This window comes from Rattus norvegicus, chromosome 3, assembly GCF_036323735.1.
Source record: "Rattus norvegicus strain BN/NHsdMcwi chromosome 3, GRCr8, whole genome shotgun sequence".
Classification (NCBI taxonomy): domain Eukaryota; kingdom Metazoa; phylum Chordata; class Mammalia; order Rodentia; family Muridae; genus Rattus; species Rattus norvegicus.
In genome coordinates this window covers 120,846,476-120,868,975 of record NC_086021.1, presented here as the reverse complement: position 1 = coordinate 120,868,975, position 22,500 = coordinate 120,846,476, and the positions used below count along the sequence as shown (strand labels likewise).

Genomic DNA, 22,500 nt, shown 5'->3' with positions numbered 1-22,500 from the left:
CATTAAAACCTCCCTACAGGGGAACTAGAAAATAGTTCACTGAAAAGGCAGATGCCACTTGCTCCCTCCCATTTGTGGTTCTTAGTCCCAAATCTTCAGAAGTGAGAAGGAGTATACACATCCTGACATCCTGGAGTAACCACAGAAACCAAGAAAGTTAAAAGGGGCCGTGGGTGAGGCCTAGAGAACAGAGTAGCAGGATACAAATCCCATGAGTGAAGTGGGAAAGGGGGGAGACGGAGAGAGGAGTTTCAACTCGGGAAGGGAAGGGAGGCCACTGCAGTAAGGGAGGTGGGGAAGAGACACAGGTAACGCTAAAGACTCATGCTATTTTATATTTACCTAAAGTGTGTGTGTGTGTGTGTGTGTGTGTGTGTGTGTGTGTGTCTGTCTGTGTGTGTGTGTGTGTGTGTGTGTGTGTGTGTGTGTGTGTGTGTGTGAGATCAACTCATCCACTTGGGCTGACAAGGTTCCCCACAAGAGCCAGAGAGTAACAAAAAAGGCCAGTGCCTGGCATGAGAACCCTCATTCAAGCCGCTGGTCAGGGTAGTCCAAGTGACTACTGGGCAATGTATGCCAATGGCTGTTGCCCTTGGTTCCCTCTCAGAGACTGAAAACTCTAGACACAGGACTTGGGAGATTCGAGGACTCTGGAGAGTCAACCTGGATCAAACCTGTAAGCCTCTTCCTTGAGAGCCAGCAGAGGAGTTCTGTAAGCTGCCAAGGAAGGAGAACGATCAAGAGTCCTACCCATCGGTGATGCCTAAGAAGCATGACAATGACCAGTGTGACAAGAAATCCCCACAGGTACAACCGTGGCACTCGTGTCCTGGTGGTAACAAGAGCTGTCTAATTAAGGTCAGTTCAGTTGGGAACTCATGCCTGGTACTGGAAACCTGGCCAACCCAGGGCTAGTGAGGTCATTGATGTTAGAAGGTCAGTAGATGGTGCTACTGTAACTTTACTAGACATCGTAATCCTAACTGGACTGCAATACTTACCTTTATACCCACAGGTAAGTGTAGCTCTCACTGCACATCAAAGACGCTTCTCTTCGAAGAAAATGCACACCACAGAAAACCACAACTGGTCATAAAACAGAGATCCACTGACCCGCTCCAGTGGACAGATCTATAACCCAACTCCTGGCCTTCAGGTTCTGGTAATACGGTGGAAGAGAGACTATAAAGACTGTAAGAGCGGAGGACCAGGAAGTTTGCAGTGAGACGGTGTCTCCTGGAAATGACAGGGAAGCTACATCTGTGGTAGCTCAACCAGAGGGCAGCCTAAACAAAACCTGACCAACGGCAGGACCAAGAAACACGCCAATGCAGAAGGTGGGCATTTCATAGGGTCCCCCATCCTTAGACAAGGAACTATAACACTAATGACTGCTGTTAAAGAGAGGGAATTGGCTCTCCAGGGTGGGCCCCCTAACTGGTTATCCCATATGAGTTGTCAGCCCTGAAATCACATACATATAAGCCATACCAAACATGCTCAGTGGCTGACTTACATTTTTATGCTTAAATATATACACACATACACTATAACAATAAGAATCAAGAAAGAGAGACCGTCAACTCAAGAGGGAGTAGAGGGTATGTGGGAGAAGTTGGAGGGGAGAGAGGGAAGGGGAGAGGTGATATAATTATATCATAATTTAAATTTTTTTAAATTGTAAATAAAAAAAAAAAATCCTAAAGTGAAAAACAAAGAAACAAAACAAAAGAAAACGCTCCTCAGAGTTGGTGAGAATCCCAAGGGGCAGTGGTGGCTGGGCCAACGATTACTTGGTGTAATTTATAAGAAAAACAACCATTACGCAAGATGCAGAGCCGAGTACTGACTCCACAACATAAGTCGTTGTTCATCGCCCTCTCCCCCTTTTAGAATCACCACTGATATGTGTTTGCTACTGTTAGGAAGATAATTATTTTTTATTTAATTGAGATTTCTAGAAAGGCTTGCCCAAGACCAAGCTATTATCCTGGGTTATATAGCTAGTCTACTCTGACATTTTTCTATTTCATTTGGAGAGATACAAAGTATCTCTCTTACCAACAAAACAGTCTTGGCACACAGGGAAAATGAGTTACAAGTATGGCATGGAATAACCCTGGGGATGAGGTCATACTGACGCAGAGTGAGTTACCCAACCCCTCAGACTCAGTTTCCTTGGCTGGAACATGAGAGATGACAAAAGCAGGCTCAACAGATGGCTGCAGTGCTGCAGTGACGCAATACACCTCAGCTGGTAAGCCACACAGCACCACTACCACCCCGCACCAAAGCCTAACCCTCCCTCCGAGGCTGCCGGTGGGAGACAGTGATGTAGGTATTACGGTTTACATGGCGGTTACACGTCTGTGCTGTCTCACTTTATTCTTCCTGGTGACACTGTTTAATAATGTGAAACCTGCATTTTCAGAGGCATTTATAAATCTGAGCAGAGACTTGGGGACATGAAGTGATAAGGTCAGTGATCAGTACAAGGTCTTCTAATCTGAAGTACAATGATTCCTCCACTTCATCCAAAACAACAACAACAACAACAACAACAACAACACACACACACACACACACACACACACACACACACACACACACACACACACACACTTTATAGCTCCTGCAGCTAACAGTAGTATATTGCAAACCTAGTTCTCAATGCCTCTCATATAATAATATAAAATTGAAGTATATGAGTATGAAGATGCATTACTTTATTTTTTAAAAAAGTAACTGTGTTTTAAAATTTAACTTAAAGCGCACATGATGTCATGACAGGAAAAGAAAATTAAGCGATTGTAGCTGAATAGAAATATGACAACTTCATAGGTTAATAAAACCCAGTCTCAGGGAAATACGACTTAATGCATTTATAGTATTCCCTAAAGAAACCAGTGACACACAGAGAGGGAGTATCCACGGTGGATGAAAGTGGGTACACAAAAAGAAAGGCTAACTCACACCTCCCCAGCTTCTACTTCATCTGAAGGAAGACACGGTAATCGAAGGACCTTGACTTTTCCCATGAGGAAAGGAAACAAAGAGACACTCAACACCATGAGCTGGATCCTAGCAATTCGTTAACGCTTGCATGACTCAAGGCCTGGCTCACGTCTGTAAAAATGAATTTATGTTTTAGTCCATGTTCCAACAAAGCAACGGAAGCATCCAGTCTCACACACTTGGAGGGGTGAGGGCATGGTGTGAACCTGGTGTGTCTAAATTTCTGTGGCTGCACAGGACATTTTAGAACGGTTAACAGGATTTACTTGATGTCTGTCCAAACTATACCACCAACCACCATCTCTCATTTGTGGGAAGTTCTGAGAAATTGCTTAAAGTCAGAGGCAAAAGACTGTCTTTCAATAATTAGAGTTAAGAAGCCAGAGATAATCCCTAATACAGAGGTAGAAGCAGGAGGATCGGGAGTTCAAAATGATTTTTGGCTACATGGTCAGTTTGAGGCTAGCCTGTGCTACAATGAGACCCTGTTTTATTAAAACAACAACAACAACAACAACAACAAATTAGAGTTTTTTCTTTTTCTTTCCTTCCTTTCTTTGTCTCTTCTTCCTCATTTTTAAGATAGGATTTCATTATATAACCCTAGCTGTTCTGGAACTCATTATGTAGATGAGGTTAGCCTCATACAGAGATTTGTCTACTTCTGCCTGTTGAGTACTGGGATTAAAGACTGCTCCACCATGTTTATTATTATAGAGTTTATTCATGGAATGGGGAGGGGAGTTAAGAGGGGCAGAGAGAGGGGGGGGAAGAGGGAGGGAGGGAGAGAAAAGAAGAGGAAGAGGAGGAAGAGGAGGAGGAGGAGAGGCCAGCCATGAGCACGTGAAGAGAAGGGGGAAGGGAATGGGGAGAGAAAAGACAAAGGGGGAAGAAAGTGAGAGCAAGAGGGAGTAAGAGCACAAATTAGATTTTTTTAAGGCTAATGCAAATACCTACTTAATAGGTAAAATTCTGACAATAATATTAAGACATAAAAAATGTTATTTGGTCTTCCTTTGTGGATAGGCATGGAAGATACTGTATGTTAGGGTAATTTAGGAAGCACATCCCTTAACTTGTCCTGGAATGAGCACATAGATGCCAGTGCACTCCTGTATCAGAAGGTAAAGGAAGAGCTAGAACTAGAGGACCAGACTTAGGTAACTAGGGAAGAAAAGGTAAGAGGTAAGATACTGTGATGGCTAATAATGACTGTCACCTTGATCAGGAACCACTGAACAGCCCTCTCTGGGCGCATCTGTAGGGGATTATGCTATTAGGTTACATGAGGTGGGAAGACCCACCCTAATGTGGCCAGCATCATTCCCACGTCAGCATGGCACATCTTCCTTCAAGAAGCATACACTGGACTTCGGTGGATGACGCTATTTCATAAACTGAACTCTAAATGGACTGTAACAAAAGCAATGTGTTAGAATGACATCTCACGACAAAGCCAACATACTCTGCCTTCAAACTTATGTAATCTTGCTAATCTAATAGGTAGAAGATGAAATTTCAGGGTAATTTACCTTGCTTGACCTCTGTCCTAAGAGTGGAATCTTTTCCTATGTTTTACGAGCAGTTTCTACAACTTTCCTAATTACATGCTTTTTCATTGTTCCATGCCTGGGAACTCTTTTATAAGTAGATACGATAGAATTTTGTCTGTGGTAAAAGCTACAACTTTGGAGCTAGTATTGTAATGAGAAAGATAGATTATTTAAAGCTTTGCTAAGCTTTTTAGATGAAGAGTGGATAGTGAGTTTGTGATATACCTTTTACTGCCAAATCCTAAGTGATCAGCATGTGACTGTTCTTCTTGGAATTGCTCATAGTGATAGAAGCTATACTTTGATTTCCAGGTATCTAATCATTCTGCAATTCTGAGAGTTATTTATATTTGGTCCTGGACTAGTAGCTTATATAGAATTTTAAAACTATGGTGAAATTTGTCTACAGACTTCTTTATCTTTTTTCCAGATACATCTAAAAGATTTAGACATTTTTCTTTTTACAACTGAATTTTGATGAAAAAATAAAAAGAGAACTAGAGTTACTGAAAGCCAAGTGGATGCTCATATACATATGAGAGCTCTCTGAATAATTTATGTATAGATACATGTAGGAGAGAAAGAGAGAGAGAGAGAGAGAGAGAGAGAGAGAGAGAGAGAGAGAGAGAGAGGTCATTCTCTGCTCTACTGAGCTTTACATTTACACTAACTTACATTAGTGAATAAAAAGATGTAAGCTAAACTTTGCAGATGAAAGCCTGATGAGAAAGCCTCCAAGGTGGCTTTTGCACTTTCCAAACACTCATGACACAGGACATGTCTGTGACACAGGACATGTGTCTGATGACACCTGAAGCCAGCCTTCTTGAATTGTATTGAGACTCACAGTACATACCCTGGCCCGGGAGTACCATACACTGGCCCAGTCCCTGTCCCTTTCCTCCATGTGCTGAGTGAAGATTCCTTTCTTTCAGAGGCCACACTCCAGGTCACAGTCACTGAAAATTGTGACTCAAGTTTACTTCCATGGTTTGGAGGTCAAAATGACAAGGCCGACTGTGGTTTGCTGTTGCTCTGTTCTGAGGTTCAGTTTTGGCCCTTGTCAATGTTATTTGACTTTAAGACTTTTACAAAATAACTTAGTAGATGTATATACCCAAAAAAGATATTTTTGATAGGGAAGAGACCTAACCAGCACTGTGAATTATAGGCTGAAAATATTTCTTGCCAGATACTATCAGGATTCTCTGATCCTGAAAGGATTTAAACAAGAAAGCCACCGAGGGAAAACACACACCCTCTAGGGACTTCACCCAGTTCAGGGTGTTTGTTCACACATTCAACAGACAGTGACAGCTCTGTACCAAAGGTCAGGCTGAGGCTGTGTTACAGGCTCAGTGAAAGGGATATAGGGTCCAACAGTCATAGTCTCAGCTGTCGTGGAATATTTATGCATCTGTACATTGGAACTGCCTCAGTGTGGGGACTCTGCACTCAGTGTGGGGACTCAGACTTACTGCCTCAGTGTGGGGACACTGCACTCAGTGTGGGGACACTGCACTCAGTGTGGGGAACTGCCTCAGTGTGGGGACTCTGCACTCAGTGTGGGGACTCAGACTTACTGCTTTTTGTTTTACTTGGTAAAATTATTGGGGTTTTTGTATTATTTAGCAGCAGCAGCAGCAGCAGTAGTAGTAGTGGTGGTGGTGGTAGTGGTTGTAGTAGTAGAGTAATAGTATTTAATTGAAAGGTTTTTTGACACTAAAAAAAAAAAAAAAAAAAAAAAAAAAAAAAAAAAAAAAAAAAAAAAACCTATTATCTTATCTGGCCAAATAACCACACAGGAAGCAGAGTTAGAATTAACCATTCAGAGTCAGGTTGAAATTTATCAGCTTCTGTGGGTAGCAGAACGTGAGATAAGACCAAGCGTGGGAGGGTGCTGGAATTAGGGCCAGCTTTAGTTATAGCCTTCCCTGCCTAAGCTATAAATACAAACGGCCAATTTAACAGCAAGGAAAGACCACCTATAAGATCTGGACCTAGGATCAAATCAGTTGCTTTGTGGCTTCTTTCAATTATAGGATCCCTGCTATGTTTATGGGGACTTTTAATGTGAGCATCGTGGTCTTGAAGGCCACGTCATTACTGGCCATGTTTGACCTGAGGGTGGGAAAGTGCAAGCTCAAACCAAACGAACAAATGGCTGCACGAGATTGCTTAGACCTGCACTGTAAATTGGCACCCACGAGAGCCTACTGTGGAAGAGAAGGGAAAAGGGTTTAGACACCACAGGGATGGAAACCCAGAAAAGTGCCATTAAAAGTTCTTTCTGTTTAGCTCAGGAAATGAAAATTAGTTGAGAACAAGTACATGGCTCTGTCAACATTATTTAAGAGTGTTCTGAGAAAGGAAGGATGATCAAGACAAACACATCATCTCATCCGAGTGTGGTAACAGGATGTGATTTACAAATGGAAAATTACGAGGGCTGAATTGCTGCTTATATACAAGTAATTCTAATCATGAATCAACTGAGTCACAATGCTTCTCAGGCTTAGAAAAAACCAAAACACCCAAACCCTAATTGCTTGATATTTTCTGAGTGAGAAGACCCCTTACAGAAAACTAGCTTTCTGGCTAAACACTCCACACAGGCTCTTGTCACAGCATACTTTCTCAATTATGCTTCTAATATGATCCTAAACTCATCTGCTGTGATACTTGGAGGAATCTTTTTATTCTACATCTTGCCTTTGGACTGTCACGTTCACCCCTATGTCCTAAACTGCTACCCTTTTGAACTACTTGTAGCCACAGGCAGCTAAGGAAAGCCCTGAGTGTGGCCTAACATAAACATAAATTTCTTGAAACATAAAAATAATTTTTTATTTCCTTTGTAACGCTATCACAGATTCTTTGAGTGTAAAGCTTTGGATGGTAGCATCGTGCTGCAGTATCACACAGCTCTCACCCATACACAGCATCTCTACCCGTGTGCCACACATGCACAGCAAAGGCATCATGTCCAAAGTTTTATTTCACTGTCCTCCTCCTAAGGATCTAACCAGGTTTCCAGGCAAAAGAAGGGAGCATTATCTTTTCTTCATGTTTTGCTTTATTCTGTCAATGCTCCTAACACAGCTTACACAGCCTTTCCCACCTCCCTGCTTGCCTCCCTCCCTCCCTCTCCCCTTCCTTCTCTCCCTTCTTTCTTCCTTCCTTCACCATAGTTTTTTACTCAGGTTCTTTTTTAGTCTTTTGCTCCTTCAATTAACTTTATATTGTTGATCGTTATAAAATATATTCTTACTAACAAAAGAAATCTAGTCCCCTAAGATTCCTTCAGTAAACAAGATACCCAGCCCAGCGTGCACGTGCCATTCCTGTGCGTGGTATTTCTCACTACTGTCTGTTGTCTATAATACGAAGCTCAGGTTCCTCATCAAATCCTGTGGCGATTCCCTTCTCCTTACATGTCTTTCCCTCTTCACAAAAAGCCTATGATTTCGTCACACCTAGTCTTATCCATTTCTTTGATTGTTATAGGCTTGAAGTGCTCCCTCTGCCTGGGATGCATTTCCTAACTCGTCTGAGAAGGACTCCTCTTGCCCAAGTTTACCGTCATATGGGGCATATCGCATACACATAAAGCCCCGGACTGGTGGAGATTTCACAGTCCAGCATTTCTGATACGTGGGTATATTTTATGAGCTCTACATCAAGGCCGGGTTAGCGGCAGTATTTTCCTTAGAAGCACATGTGATAGTGCTACTGATTTTGAGAATGTGGAATCAGATAAATGTTATACTTAAATCGCATGAAAATCACCATAAAATGCGATTATCCAAGGTCAATAATGCCTATTTGTGGTGGGCAGTGAATTTTACGTTTTCTACTAGTCAGAGAAACAGCTACACTTAAAAACAAAGTAGTAGTGTCTTCTCCCCGAGCTCATTTCGTGACGCGCTGCCGAACACAGCCCAATGGAGCCCAGGGACAATGGGGCCCCTGGGAAATGTAGCTGAGTGACCCTGAATTAAACTGTGATCCAAAATAAATCTTTTCTATTTTCCAAAGGAACTACTGTTTACTGCCCTAATAGTAATCAAGAGATATTCCCATTTGTGTATTCAGCAAGTTAGCAAAGCTCCAGGATCTGAACCATGTTAGGATAACATGTCATGTATTTCTTGGTTATAGACCACTAAACTACAGAATCACGGCCTCATTTGGCACTGTAACAGTGGTTTACACATACAACAGGGAAGTTGCACGCATGAACTCATATAGAGTGTGACAATATGCATAAGATCTGTGCAAGATCAAGCCAGACGAAATCCCAGAACGATGGTTGGGGTGGGCATGAGAGCCCGTGGACAGCTAAGAAGCTATTAGCATTTGATGGTTATTGGGCGGGGAAGAGTCAATAATCTTCAATGGTGGAATGCAGTCTGGCAGGCCCCACACCCAAGTAGATTAGTCAACATAAACTGCGCCCAACGGTTTTTCTTTCTTTCTTTTTTTTTAAAAAGAAGAAAACTCAAAAGTTAAATAGGAAAGTGAGGGTGAAGAGAATGGATCTGGGTGGAGCTGGGGCTGGGGTGGCTATGATCAAAATACTCGAAAACAAATTGAAATTCTCAAGAACTACTTTATGGCTTCCTTCCTTAAGCTGAGAAACGTAGTACATTTACCAAGTATGAAAGGTTTTCGTTGGGGATTTAGCTCAGTGGTAGAGCGCTTGCCTAGCAAGCACAAGGCCCTGGGTTCGGTCCCCAGCTCCAAAAAAAAAAAAAAAAAAAAAGGTTTTCAAGGTTCTGACCTATTCAAATTTATCTCTTTTCATCAAAATAATAGAATTCTCAATGTATCGAGATACTGGCTCTTTTAAAACTCCAATATATATGTATATGTATATATATATATATATATATATATGTGTGTGTTTTTTTAGCTATAGAATAATAGAAAGTTTAAAAAGGATAGAATGTAGCTATATGTACCTCATTTCAAGTTCAGTTTACATATGTGAAAAGAAACAGTCATAAATTAGAGGTAAGAAAGAGAAAGTATCTTCCAGTTCGAAGTTTCTATGGGTTATGCATATATGGTATAGTCCATAAAGCAACACAGTTACCTTGATGAATTACACTAAAAAAAACCCTACCTATTCATAGTCACATAGTAGAAAACGTTTGTGTCCCTGTTTGCTCTCTAAATGGTACTGTGCCTGATCCATTACTCCCATCAAACATGAAGCTCAACAAGAGCCACTCTGCCTTCTGCCTTCATGGAAACAAGGTCTTGTAGAGAGGAGAGAACAGAGATCTCTGCACAGAGAGAGCAGCTGGAACAGCGTTCCTGTGACTCACAGACTGAGAATTTCTCTGCTAATTTCCAAGGTGGTTTGGCCATACTTTGTCAATTGACCCAGATGGTGTAACATCACGTGGCCTTATTTGGTAGTGGAAATGGCATGTTGAAATTTCCCCAACAGTCCCTGCATGCATTTCCCCTGGCTTTCTAGTAAAAACAGAGAGCTTCCTTCAAAAATCCCATATTTAGCTTTCTTTTGAATCTTAAACTGAATTTGTGAAATTAAAATAGGAAGTGCATAGAAGCATTGTATTTTCACGTGCGTTAACCTGATCAATAAAAGCATCTTAGTTCTCCCAGAAATATGGAGGAAGGTACAGAACTGGCAAAGGTTTCTAAGTGCTGAATCTTCCGGGGATCCCAAAGAGCCAATGGGAGCCAAGCAGTAGGATGATGACATTCACTGGGCCCCAGTTTGCTTCTCTGTAAATGAACGAAAGAAAGCAACACAACAAACAACCACAAATTTCAAATTTCCAAGTTGCCATGCTCCTGAGACCAGGAATATAATCCCCATCCACCTGTCAGGGTGACCATCAATCTGAAGCTGCGGGACTACGTAAGCCTTACATGTACTCACTGGGGTCAGTTAACATATATCAAGGACACCTACCATCCAGAAGAGACAGGAAGGTTTTCCCTCAAAATATTTCAAAAGCAGGAATAACAATGAATGATTAAAGGATGAAATGTCCTCACAAGGTGATATAGAAGATACAAGACAGCTCAGTCTACACTGAGGATGAACCCACCATTGGACAATGGACCATGGACCCAGCCGAGTAAGGGGCAATGGGGGGAGTGGGGGTACAGCCGAGCAGCCTCCTACCTTTCTTGAAGAACTCCTCCAGTTTGTCCTTGAAAGGCTGTAGGTACTCCCTTGGGGACTCCTTGCACACCAGCCTCATCTGTTGCTCGCTTGCTGCAAAGAGAGGTGTAGATTAGACTTAATCAAGAAAACATACTTGCTGAGGGCCTCTTGGGCACTGTGTTTCATTATCAATTGTACAGATTCCTTGTCAATCAGTTTAACCAAACTCCATGGGGAAAAAGAGCACAGACTGCACGTCTTTGGGATAGGGATGTGTGCAGCCTTCCTTTTAGCCATTCACCAAAAGATCTGTGCCTTGTCCTGGGTAAAGTATTCTGCTTTTCTGTTCCTCATGATGGGAGGTGGGGGTACTTAAGGACTGATTCCAGGGAATGAAGGTCCCTCACCATCTTTGATCCACAGATTGAAAGAGATTTTGCTCAAGTTCCCACAAATGTAAATTGCCTGGAACCACTGGGTTAAAGAATCTTCACGATGCATGTTCCAGTTCCGGTTAGGAAGCACTATTTGTGCTCTTCAAGCCTCTCACTTAAAGCAAACAAACCAAAGGTCCACTTTCAAGATGAATGTGTCAGTGTAAATGTTGCCTCATTGAGAGGGACAGAAAACGCTGGACCCCACCTGCTACACTGAAGTCTATCTCTCCTTACCCAAACTACAAGCTCAGAGTAGAAAAGTACTAGTCAAACTGGCCTAGTGACCAGCAGGCTTGGGACACTTAAACCTACCTTTAAAAGCTTTAAAATAAATAGGATACAAAATGTAGAAATAAACCCACCTGCGGGCTTTGATGGAGAAATAAACATATGTGGTAGGCGATGGCTAAGATTGAGTCCCCCTTCCTTGACCCCCCATTGCTTGACCAATGAGGAAAAGGAGGGAGGGGCCTGAGTTACAGGGTGATAAGAATTACTCTCAGAAAGCAATTAGATGCCCTCCATTTTGCTGGGTTGGAGTGCAACCTTTCAAGATCATAAACTAACCTGCCGCACTCTTCCTACTGAATCTTCAGCACATGCATTACAGAGTAAGGTTCCTTCGACCTTACAGCGGTCACCTCCAGCTTCACTAACACATTAATATGTTCACTAGATCTGCTTCAGACAATTGCTCCTTTGATAATCAGGGTGCCTTGAACCAGATTTGGTTACACGGAAACCACAATAATCAAGAAGAATGGTTAACTCAGGCAAAAGATGTCTTCCTATGTTTTCTGTATGCTTCTGGCCAGTGGCTTTAACTACTGGTCATGGCTGGAAATTACTGATGAACCCTTGTCTGGGAAACCAAATTAAAGCCTTGGATTTTTATCATAAGCATATCATGCTACCTAGTTAAAGTAAAACAGAGAAACAGCTAGTTGTAGAGTGTATACCTGCAAAGTGCTTGAGGCAGATGGGACTTGGCTATAAGGGTCTGCTAAGCCTCACAGACCTGTACCATATGAAATCCAGTCTTAAAGAGGCATGTGTGTGTGTGTGTGTGTGTGTGTGTGTGTGTGTGTGTGTGTGTGTGTGTGTAGAAATGTCTACTTTACATCTTGGAAGATTCTATAAACACAGAAGAAAGGCATTTTGGAAGTGAGCAGTTCGGGAGGGACTTTTATTTACATCAGAAACATCCTACCCAGCCTTTCGGTGTGTTTTTACAAGCAAAGCTACTAGGCGTCCTCTGCAAGTAGTCACCTGACACTTTTTTCTGTTCGGGAAGGTCTTGCTTTGAACTCTAGTTCAGTCTCTCAAGTGCTGATATCACAGGAGGGAGTTGACACTTTCATTTGCAGTAGTTGCAACCAGATTTCTAGACTCTTAAAGTATGTCGGGAGACGAGATGGGGACATGACTGGGGGATCTGTGTTGTTTCCTGACACATGTTCACAAGGTTCCAAACACTTGTCATAGCTTGGGGCTACTAGATCCCAGTCCAGGAGTACCCCACTTCAGGTTTCCACCAGCACTTCTGCTTTCTAAGACCTCTGGCTAGAATGTCTGCTACTACAACTGTCCCAGTGCTAGTCACCAAGGTGACAAATACAAATCCTACCTTGGAACAAATGGAGAACAGTTTTCCTCAAAAGCAGCCAAACCTTTTCAAAATGCTTGTTTCTGGAGCTCAGTGTATTAGGGTACTTGGTACGATACCCATTGCCCTGACTCTGATACCTGGGCTCACAAGGTGGAAGGACAGAACCAACCCTGAAAATCGTTCTTTGGTCTCTGCATGTGTGCACACACATGCTCACCGAACAAATGCATATATGAGTTATAAAAACAAACAAAAAGCATACTTATTTGAACACCTTCACCTTTCTTTGAAAGTATTTTTGGTCTTCTCTATTAAAAGTACTCTATAGCTTTTCTACTATTATCAGATTTTGTCTTTCCTGTTTTCTGAGTAGATAAACCATTTGGACAATGGTAAAAATACCTACCAATATCATTATTCACTTGCTGAAACAGTGAAACAGAAGTGCTTTGAGCTTGAGCAATGCCAGAGGACAGAGAAAAAAGGGGAGGGGGGTAGACAGAGCTGGGACACATTTTGAATAAACAGAACTGGATGACAGAGTCAGGGCAGGGCTAAATGTGAGAATGTCATAATGGGTGGTACCAAGTCCATCTAAAAAGGATTATTGTTTCTAAAAAAATTCATTTGTGTATGTATGTTATGTGTGTGTACATGTTTATGTGTATGTGTACATGTGTGTGCATGTGTTCATATATGAGTGCATGTGTGTGTGAAAGCCAAAGGTTGACACTGATCATCTTCTTTTCATTCTCCATCTTTTTTTTAAAGATTTATTTATTTATTTTGTATATAAGTGCACTGTAGCTGTCTTCAGACACACCAGAAGAGGGCACCGGATCCCATTACAGATGGTTGTGAGCCACCATGTGGTTGCTGGGATTTGAACTCAGGACCTGTAGAAGAGCAATCAGTGCTCTTAACCACTAAGCCATCTCTCCAGCCCTTCATTCTCCATCTTATTTCTGAGGCAGGGCTTCTCCCTGAACCACTGACTTGCGCTGGGATCTGACTGCCCTTGCTTTTCTGAGCTCGGGGTCTCCAGGTCAGTGCTGTCACTTTGTGCCTGGCTTTGACACGGGTACTGGTGAGCTAAGTTTAGGTCCTCATGCTTATCCTGCAAGCACTTCATTGGCTGAGTCGGCTCGCCAGCCCCTGGCTTAGTGAACCTTTCTGACCCCAGCACTGCTCATCATCTCCTCCCACAAAGCGTAAGTAAAGTAGCAAAGATGACCACACCGGCTGAGCGGGCATAGAGACCAGTGCACAGACGACTGGCCTAATACACTTTGAACAATTTCTGCTTTGAATCTTTCTTTGACAATGAACTTTCAGAATGATATGCTTTTCCCCTGATATGCTGTTAGACTCTGAGAATACACAAAGCTATACCATTTCTCACAGTATAAATCATTGATTCTTTACATTCAAAAAACTCTTAGGGACATTCAAGTTCCAGTAACTATCTTTAGAATTATTTTTGTGTGCACAAATACTATGTCATGGTATCATTTAGAAATGAGAAGTAACTGAAAGCATGGGCGAGCCCTTCAGGGTTCTCTCTCCTCTCCTCTCCTCTCCTCTCCTCTCCTCTCCTCTCCTCTCCTCTCCTCTCCTCTCCTCTCCTCTCCTCTCCTCTCCTCTCCTCTCCTCTCCTCTCCTCTCCTCTCCTCTCCCCTCCCCTCCCCTCCCCTCCCCTCCTCTCCTCTCTTCCCTTCTCCTCTCCTCTCCTCTCCTCCCCTCTCCTCTCCTCCCCTCTCCTCTCCTCTCCTCTCTTCTCCTCCTCTCCTCTCCTCTCCTTTTCCCCTTCTCTCTGCTTCTCCCTTTCTCTCCCTCTTTTCTTGGTTTCTTTAGACAGGGTTTTTCTGTTTAAGAGCCCTGGCTCTCCTTAAATTTACTTTGTAGGCCAAGCTGGCCTTGAACTCACAGAGATCCGCCTGACTCTATATCCCGAGGGTTGGGACTAAAGGCGTGTGCCGCCATGCCTGGAAAGGTTACTTTTTCTAAGCAAAGTAAAAAGAGTTTGGGTTCATAATCACTAAAGCAAGGCTCGGACTTCTGAAATGAAAAGACTGGTTACTGTAACTCTTCTTTTGTCCTAATACAGTGACAAATGGGATGGCCATAAAACTGTTCAAAGTTCATGGGCCATATTACTCTGTGCTTAGACTAAGACTTCCCTAAGCTCAGGTAGGCTGTGGCTTCTTGTCTTAACTGCAAATGATGGCCCCTTTCTTCCTGTATGACCTGAGATCATGCACAAAAATAGTTTTCAGAGAGTGTAGCATCAGCAAACAACTGAACCATGGTGTATTGTTATGATGACCTAGTAAAACTTGCCGGGAAACACGTCACAGCAGGAAGGTGACGGTTTGAGGGCTGGGGACTAAACGCTGAAGAAGCTGGGTGCTCCATCACTTTACAGATCTCCTGTTTAGAAGGTGGGAGTAATGCCTCTCATCCCCTTGCTGAGATCTTACCACCTATCCTGAGAATGTACTGAAAAATGCTGGCAAATTCTCTGGAAAGCTGAGAAAACTTGAGAAACAATTCTCCGTGTCTTGGAGTCCTCTGTTTTAGAAATTAGAAAGGAAAACCAGGACACATGACAGCAGTCCCATGGGTGTGCTCAGAAGACCCGTCTGTACCCCGCCAGGCTGGGACTCCCGTGCGACCTGCTGGAATTAAACTTCTCCACAGGATCAAAGGAGAAGGCTGCACTCCAACTGCCCCTGCACAGTTACATGTTCCGGTGGCCAGCAGCTCACACGCTCCAATTTATTAACTTGGCTTACCCAGGACACTTTCTAACAGACAAATGGGAGACCTAAGACTAATTAATGATGACACTGGAGACTGAAGGGGCACAAAGAAGAGAGGTCATGGACAAATTCGTAAATACCACTCATTGTCCAACTAGAAGACTACTTACTAGACAGTCTTGCCAGACCACCAAAGTTGCCTTAAACACAGTCTGTGCCAGGACCTCCAACATTAAAACCAAGTCTGCCTTCTTTTCTCTCTGTAAAGCTTTCAACTGTAAAAGACATTAGTTTCTAGAGTTAAGTACTAATAAGTGGTCAGTAAGAACAGGGAAATACAAAAATGCACGATGGGATAATAGAGAACCACTAAAATCAGACTCTCACTTAAAGGCCAAGCAATTTTCACTTCTTGCAGTGAAAAAAATATGTTCTTGAATGTTTTAAGATTTCGAATGTGAAGCTTCTACAACCAGACTGATGGTTATCTATTTTTGGTTTTTGACTCCTAAAAATAAATTTCATTGAGGCGCCTTTAAAAAGCAAATGTATGTCAGAAGAACACAGAGGCAACAATGATACAATTGGTCAAAATCATATGTGTTTTTATCAAAGTACATGGAAAAATATTATTAATTACTGTGATATTGCTATATGGACTCAAGTCAGAATGTGGGGTGTGTGTGAAGTCAGAATGTGGTGTGTGTGTATGTGTGTGTGTGAAGGCAGAATGTGGTGTGTGTGTATGTGTGTGTGTCTATGTGTCTGTGTGTATCTGTGCGTGTTGCTGAGGATTTTATCAAGACTTTGCAAAGCCAAAATACATTGTATGTAAAATTGATGCTTTGTGAATCTGGAATTGTCTTCTCTCTGCTTACCTAATTCCACTGGGTGAGTTCTATTTATTCTTAAGATTTGTAGGATCTGTCTTTTCCACAAGCTCCACACTCAAAGGACCAGTCAGAGTCGAGGATTAGCATAGGAGCATATCAAATTGTTTGCTTATAGACCTTTTGTGTTCTATTGGTGGGTTTTGGAGAGAGAAATCGGAGCCAGATTGTAAAAAGTATCTGATACTTGGTGAAGGAGTTCATTACAAAGGATTTCCTTAATGAATACATTAACTTAGCAAATATCTGCTGGGCACATATTGATGTGCATGAAATTGGACCAGGTACTGGGGGGATGTCAGTGAAAGAAGACTAAACTCTTTCCCTCATACACCGTAGGGAAAGCCCTGACTCTTCTTACACAGCACCTAGTAATGGCTATGTCTACACATCTTTACTGTCAGAGTTAACAGGATGCACAACATTCTCCTCATGCTTTTCACACATCAAACTATATATATACATATATATATATGTATATATATATATTTTTTTTTTCTTTTGCTAAGTAGCGCTCCAGAGGCCAGGTTTCTAGGTTCAAGTTAGACAGCTGTGCACCAAAGTTCCAGTTGTGGACAATCTATATGCAGCCAGCGATGTTTCTTTAGCTGTAATTCAGGAAGTCAGCTAGTACCACATGCAAATTATTTCTCCCAATGACTATCCATGCAAGAGCAACATCTGTTTCTAAAGTGGGTTAAAAAAAAATGAGTGGGAACTGTGTATTAGGAAACAACACATAGGACTTAGCCATATGTAGTCTGGACTGGGATGTTACATCAGGATACTGCAGATACGACGATGACATAAACTTTTGCATGTATGTGCTGCTTTGTATCAGTAAACTCATGGTACCTCTGCCTCCAAGGCTCGATAGAACACTATGTTGATTTTTCTGCTTTGGTATCCCACGGAGTAGAAATAACCCAATTATCCACCAAATGGTGGATGAACAAATAAAATGCATCTCCTATACATAATGAAATATTTGATCACAAAAAATAATGACATGATACAAACTGCAATATGGATAAACTATTGAGAACACTTCCAAATGAACGAAGCCAATGACAAAATACCATGTATTGTATGATTCTACTTGAAACGGCCTAAATAAACAGAATCAAAAGGACAAAATAGATTAGGAATGCCTAGGGCTTGAAGAGGAAGGTGTGTGTGTGTGTGTGTGTGTGTGTGTGTGTGTGTGTGTGTGTGTAAGAGTGAGAGAGAGAGAGGGTGAAGGGAGGGAGGGGCACGGGTGGGAGTGGGGTGCTGACTAAGACATACAACATGTTTTTCTAGAGTAGAAAAAATGTTCTAAAAATTTTCTAAAATGCATTTTGGCTATAGTACTCTGCAAACACACTAAATACTAAATAGTAAATACTAAACTTCATTGTATTATATATATTAAATGGGTAAATTATATTTTTCTCATAAAAATAACAAAAATGGTAATTAAAAGTCAGGTTTAAACTGAAGCTAAAATGAACTGGTAAAAGAAAAATATCCTATCTGGGTTCCTTTTTGAAGGTGAATTTTAGGATCTTAAGTGCCACTATGATTTTCATTGCAGTTATAATATATGTGGATCAGAGTGGATCAGAACTGGAGAATAACCATGTGACATATAAATACTTAAGAAATGAAATGTAATTAGTAGTCTGTCTACAAAATATAGCAACATGTGCTAACAAATAGAATTCTTCTAAAAACAGCTGGAACTAGATAAGAGAATGGCAGGCAATACAACTAAATTAAAAGTTTGTTAACATTTAAAAAGTTAATAGCCCTGAACACATTGGTGCAGGAGACAACTTTCTGAACAGAGCACCAACAGCTCAGACACTAAGATCAACAATTGATAAATGGGACCTCCTGAAACTGAAAAGCTTCTGTAAGGCAAAAGAGACCATCAATAGGACAAAACAGCAGCCTAAACTGGGAAAGTATCTTCAACAATCCTACAGCCAACTGAGGGCTGATATCCAAAATTTATAACAAAACCTCCCACAAAACTCAAGAAATTAAAAACTAACAATCCAAATAACTCAATTAAAATTGGGGTATGGAGCTAAACAGAATTCTCAACAGAGAATTCTCAAATAGCCAAATAGCTGTTAAAGAAATGTTCAATGCCCTTGGTCATCAGGGAAAAGCAAATCAAAACAGCCCTGAGATTCTATCATATACCCCTCAGAATGGCTAAGAACAAACGCTCAAGGGATGGCACCTGCTGGTGAGGGTGTGGAGCAAGGGGAACACTCCTTCATTGCTGGTGGGAGTGCAAACTTGTACAAGCACTTTGGAAATCAATTTGTCAGATTTTCAGAAAACTAAGAATAGTTTTACCTCAAGATCCAGCTATACCACTTCTGGGCATGCGCAACTAAACTACAGGGACACTTGCTAGGTACCAGCTTTATTTGTAAAAGCCAGAAGCTGGAAACAACATAGATATCCCTCAACATAGATGTCCCTCAATGAAGAACAGAAAAAGAAACTGTGGTACATCTACACAATAGAATATTATTCGGCTATTAAAAACAAAGACATCATGAGTTTTGGAGGCAAATGAGTGAGACTTGAGAATATCACCCCAAGTAAGGTAAACCCGAGTCAGAAAGACCCATGTGATATGTACTCACTTATAAGTGGACATTACCTAGAACGTGCAGGACAATCATGTTATAATCAGCAGACCCAAAGAAACTGGGTAAGAAGGGGATCTCAAGGGAAGAAGTATGAATCTCACTCAGAATGGGACACTAGTGGAGGTGGATGGAGAGAAGGAACTGGGCAGGAGTGGGGGTGAGGAGGGAAAGAAAGAGGGATGGCAATCAGGTGTGGGGAGGGCTGGGAGTGAGAATGAGAATTGGTGAGGGTTGGGGGTATCTCTAGGGACTAGTTGGAGGCCTGGGTCAGGGAGGATAGGGAGAGTGCACGGGGGTGACCTTAGCTTTCTACCAGAGAGGGATATAGAGACTGAAGTGGTTACCTCCTGTAGCCAGGCAGGACTTCCAGCAGAGGGAAGGAGACATCAGTCTACCCACAAAACCTTCAACCCAGAATTTGTTTTGCCCACAGATGCCCAGGGACATAGATGGAGCAGAGACTGAGGGAACAGCAAACCAATGAGTGCCCCAACTTAAGACCCATCGCACGTGAGAGAGCCAACCCCTGACACTATTAAGGATACTCTGTTATGTTGGCAGACAGGAAGCTAGCATGACTGTTGCCTAAGAGGCTTCATCCAATAGAGGATGGAGCTGGACCTAGACCCCTCCCTATCCATTTATAGTAAATGTGCAGCTTGGACTTCATGTGGGTCACCTAACAAATGGAGCAGAGGCTGTCTTGGTCCCCTGCCACTGGATCCCCTTTCCCCTACCTGGACTGCCTTGCTGGGCCTCATTAGGAGAGGATGTGGCTAGACCTGCTAGGATTAGATGTCACAGGGTGAGGTAGTACCCAGTGTGGGGGCTCTCCTTCTTTGGGGAGAAGGGGAGAGGATGATGGGGAGGAAATTTATGAGGAAACTGGGAAGGAGGGAGGGAATGGGGCTATGATATGGATGTAAAGTGAATAAAAGAAAAAAGTCAAAACACAAATAGTTGTGATGGCTTTAGTGGTTAAGAACACTATGCATTTGTGGAGAAACTGGGTTCAGGTCCCAGCACCCACATGGTGGCTCACAATTACCTGTAACTTGAGTTCCAGAGGATCTGACATCCTCTTCTGGCTTTTGTAGCATCCTGCCTGTATACAGTTCACATAAATGCGCCCCCCCACCCCCCACTCACACCAAAAAATTAGCAACAGCCTGGCTATGATGGCACAGAATCCTGTAATCCCGTAATTAAAAGAGGCAGAGGGAAGGGGAATCATGAGTTCAAGGCAGCCTGGGTTCCATTCTGCTGCCTTCTCTCAACATGCACCACCTTCCAAACAGCAACAGTAACAACAACCCTGATTGAACAACAGCAACAATAAATGACGAAAATAACAGTTTAGAAACATTACTGCAAAACACCATGCACACACACACACACACACACACACACACACACACACACACACACACACACGAAGATAGACATCAACAACTATCCATTACAAAATAATACTCCTTAAAATCTTTCCTTTATTTTTGAAAACAGATCCACCATCTTGATCAGTGGTTCTTAATATGTGGGTTGCAATCCCTTTTAGGGCCAAATGACCCTTTCACAGGGGTCACATATCAGATATCGTGCTTATCGGATATTTATAATTCCTAACACTAACAAAATTACAATTATGAAGAAATAACAAAAATAATTTTATGTCTGGGGGGACACAGAAACATGAGGAACTGTATTGAAGGGTCACAGCATCAGGAAGGTTGGGAACTGTTGGCTAAATGATCCTGAACACATCATGTGGTCTTTCTTAGCCTCTCATATTGCTGGCCGTGACAGATACATTTATTTATTTTCAGTTTTCCATATACTTTACTGGATGGGGAATTATTTAATGTATCTCTGACTATTAGTTTCTTGCTATATGAAATCTTCTAAGGCTGAGCATAGTGGCACACACCTTTAATCCCAACATTCGAGAGGCTAATCTCTGAGTCTGGGCTGGGAAAGGTTATCCAGAAAGGACAACTTACAGAAGAGATTGAAATGCCAAGAGAGTGATGGAGGAGGGAATACCAGGAATGACACTCAAGCGTGTAGATGTGGCACTGCGGTATACATCACAAGGACTCAGAGACCTCCCCTTGGTTTCCTGCTGTCCTGTGCCCGGACCTTATCTTCACGGAAAGTGTCTCTACAAACAGATCTCTGACTCCAGAGATTTATCAGACGATATTCTGGGGCGGCTGGTTCTAGTGTCTGCAAAGGGGAAAGGACATCAGGAGGTTCCATAAGCATAGGGGGCTTAGAGCTTTCTTTAAAGAAGTCGGGAAACACCTCAGCATGAAGATACTCGACTGGAGATTTTAGCTGAAGTAAGGAAGCAGGTCATGAACAAGCTTGAGAGTGGGAATCCAGAGTATTACTCAGGACATGTTAAGCTTGAAATGCTAACTAGACACTCATGTGTATATAAAAGCATGCACTTGAGGACACATGACTGAGGCAAAAATACACACCAGGGAGTCATTGACATAAAGTTGGTATTTAAAGCCCCAGCAATAGATGAGTTGCCAAGGAGGGACTGTAGCCAGAGAGGAGAAGGGCTTCATCACACAGCCTGGGGCATGCAGACACTGTGGGAGAGGCCAGCTGTGAGGAAAAATGAAAAACGAGGAGCGCAAAATTTTACAGTGCAAGAGGAAAACAGTACGGGCAGGAAGGGCAAAGCACACATACCGCTCTATACAGTCCTGCTGAACATCAGAGAAGATGGACAGGGAAGTGACTGGTGAATCTGCCGCCATGACAGTCACTGATGATTTCACTATGTTCACTGCTAAGTGGGGGCAGGGAGCAGTATGCAGAAAGGGAGGAGGATGGGCTAGGTGGAGACCCACCCTGTAGTCATGTATGTCCAGAATTAAGTTTTCAATACATATATGAAATTAAGGTGGAGAAAGAATGGCTAAAGCACAGGTAGGTCAAAGAGAGTTTGTTTTTAGGTGACAGGAAAGGCCTACCATAGGCTATATGCTTGAACACTGCCTTCAGCTAGCAGTGCTGTTTTGGAAGGCTGTGGCACAGTAAGAAGGTAGAGCTCTACTGGAAGAGAGAGACTAATGGGAGAAGAACTTGAGGGTCTATATCTAGCCCACTTCCTGTCCACTATCTGCTTTCTGACTGACCATGTGATGTAAACAGCCAGTCTTGGGATTTCTAGGGCTGTAGATTCCCAGCCATAGTAGGCTATATCCATCTGGAACTGTGAAGCCAAAAGAAATTCGTTGTTGATAGGGACTTCATCAAATTGGATCAGACAGCGCTAGGAAGATGGATCAATGGGTGAAAGCCTTGCTACGCAACCACGGAGACATGAGTTCAGACTGCAAGTGTTCATGCAAAAGCTAGATGTGGTGGCAAGAGCCTGTAACCCCAGTGCCAGCGGGCAGAGACAGCTGGATG

General features: G+C 42.5%; 1 protein-coding gene across 9 annotated transcripts in view; it reads right to left on the bottom strand.

Moving 5' to 3' along the window:
• Fmn1 (formin 1) overlaps positions 1-22,500 on the bottom strand; it is a 384,534-nt gene that overhangs the window by 71,003 nt on the left and 291,031 nt on the right. For all 9 annotated transcript variants that reach the window (XM_063285290.1, XM_039106467.2, XM_063285289.1 and 6 more), the window contains one exon: positions 10,735-10,827. In XM_063285290.1, the coding sequence (XP_063141360.1) occupies positions 10,735-10,827 (93 nt within the window). The remainder of the gene's footprint in view (positions 1-10,734; positions 10,828-22,500) is intronic.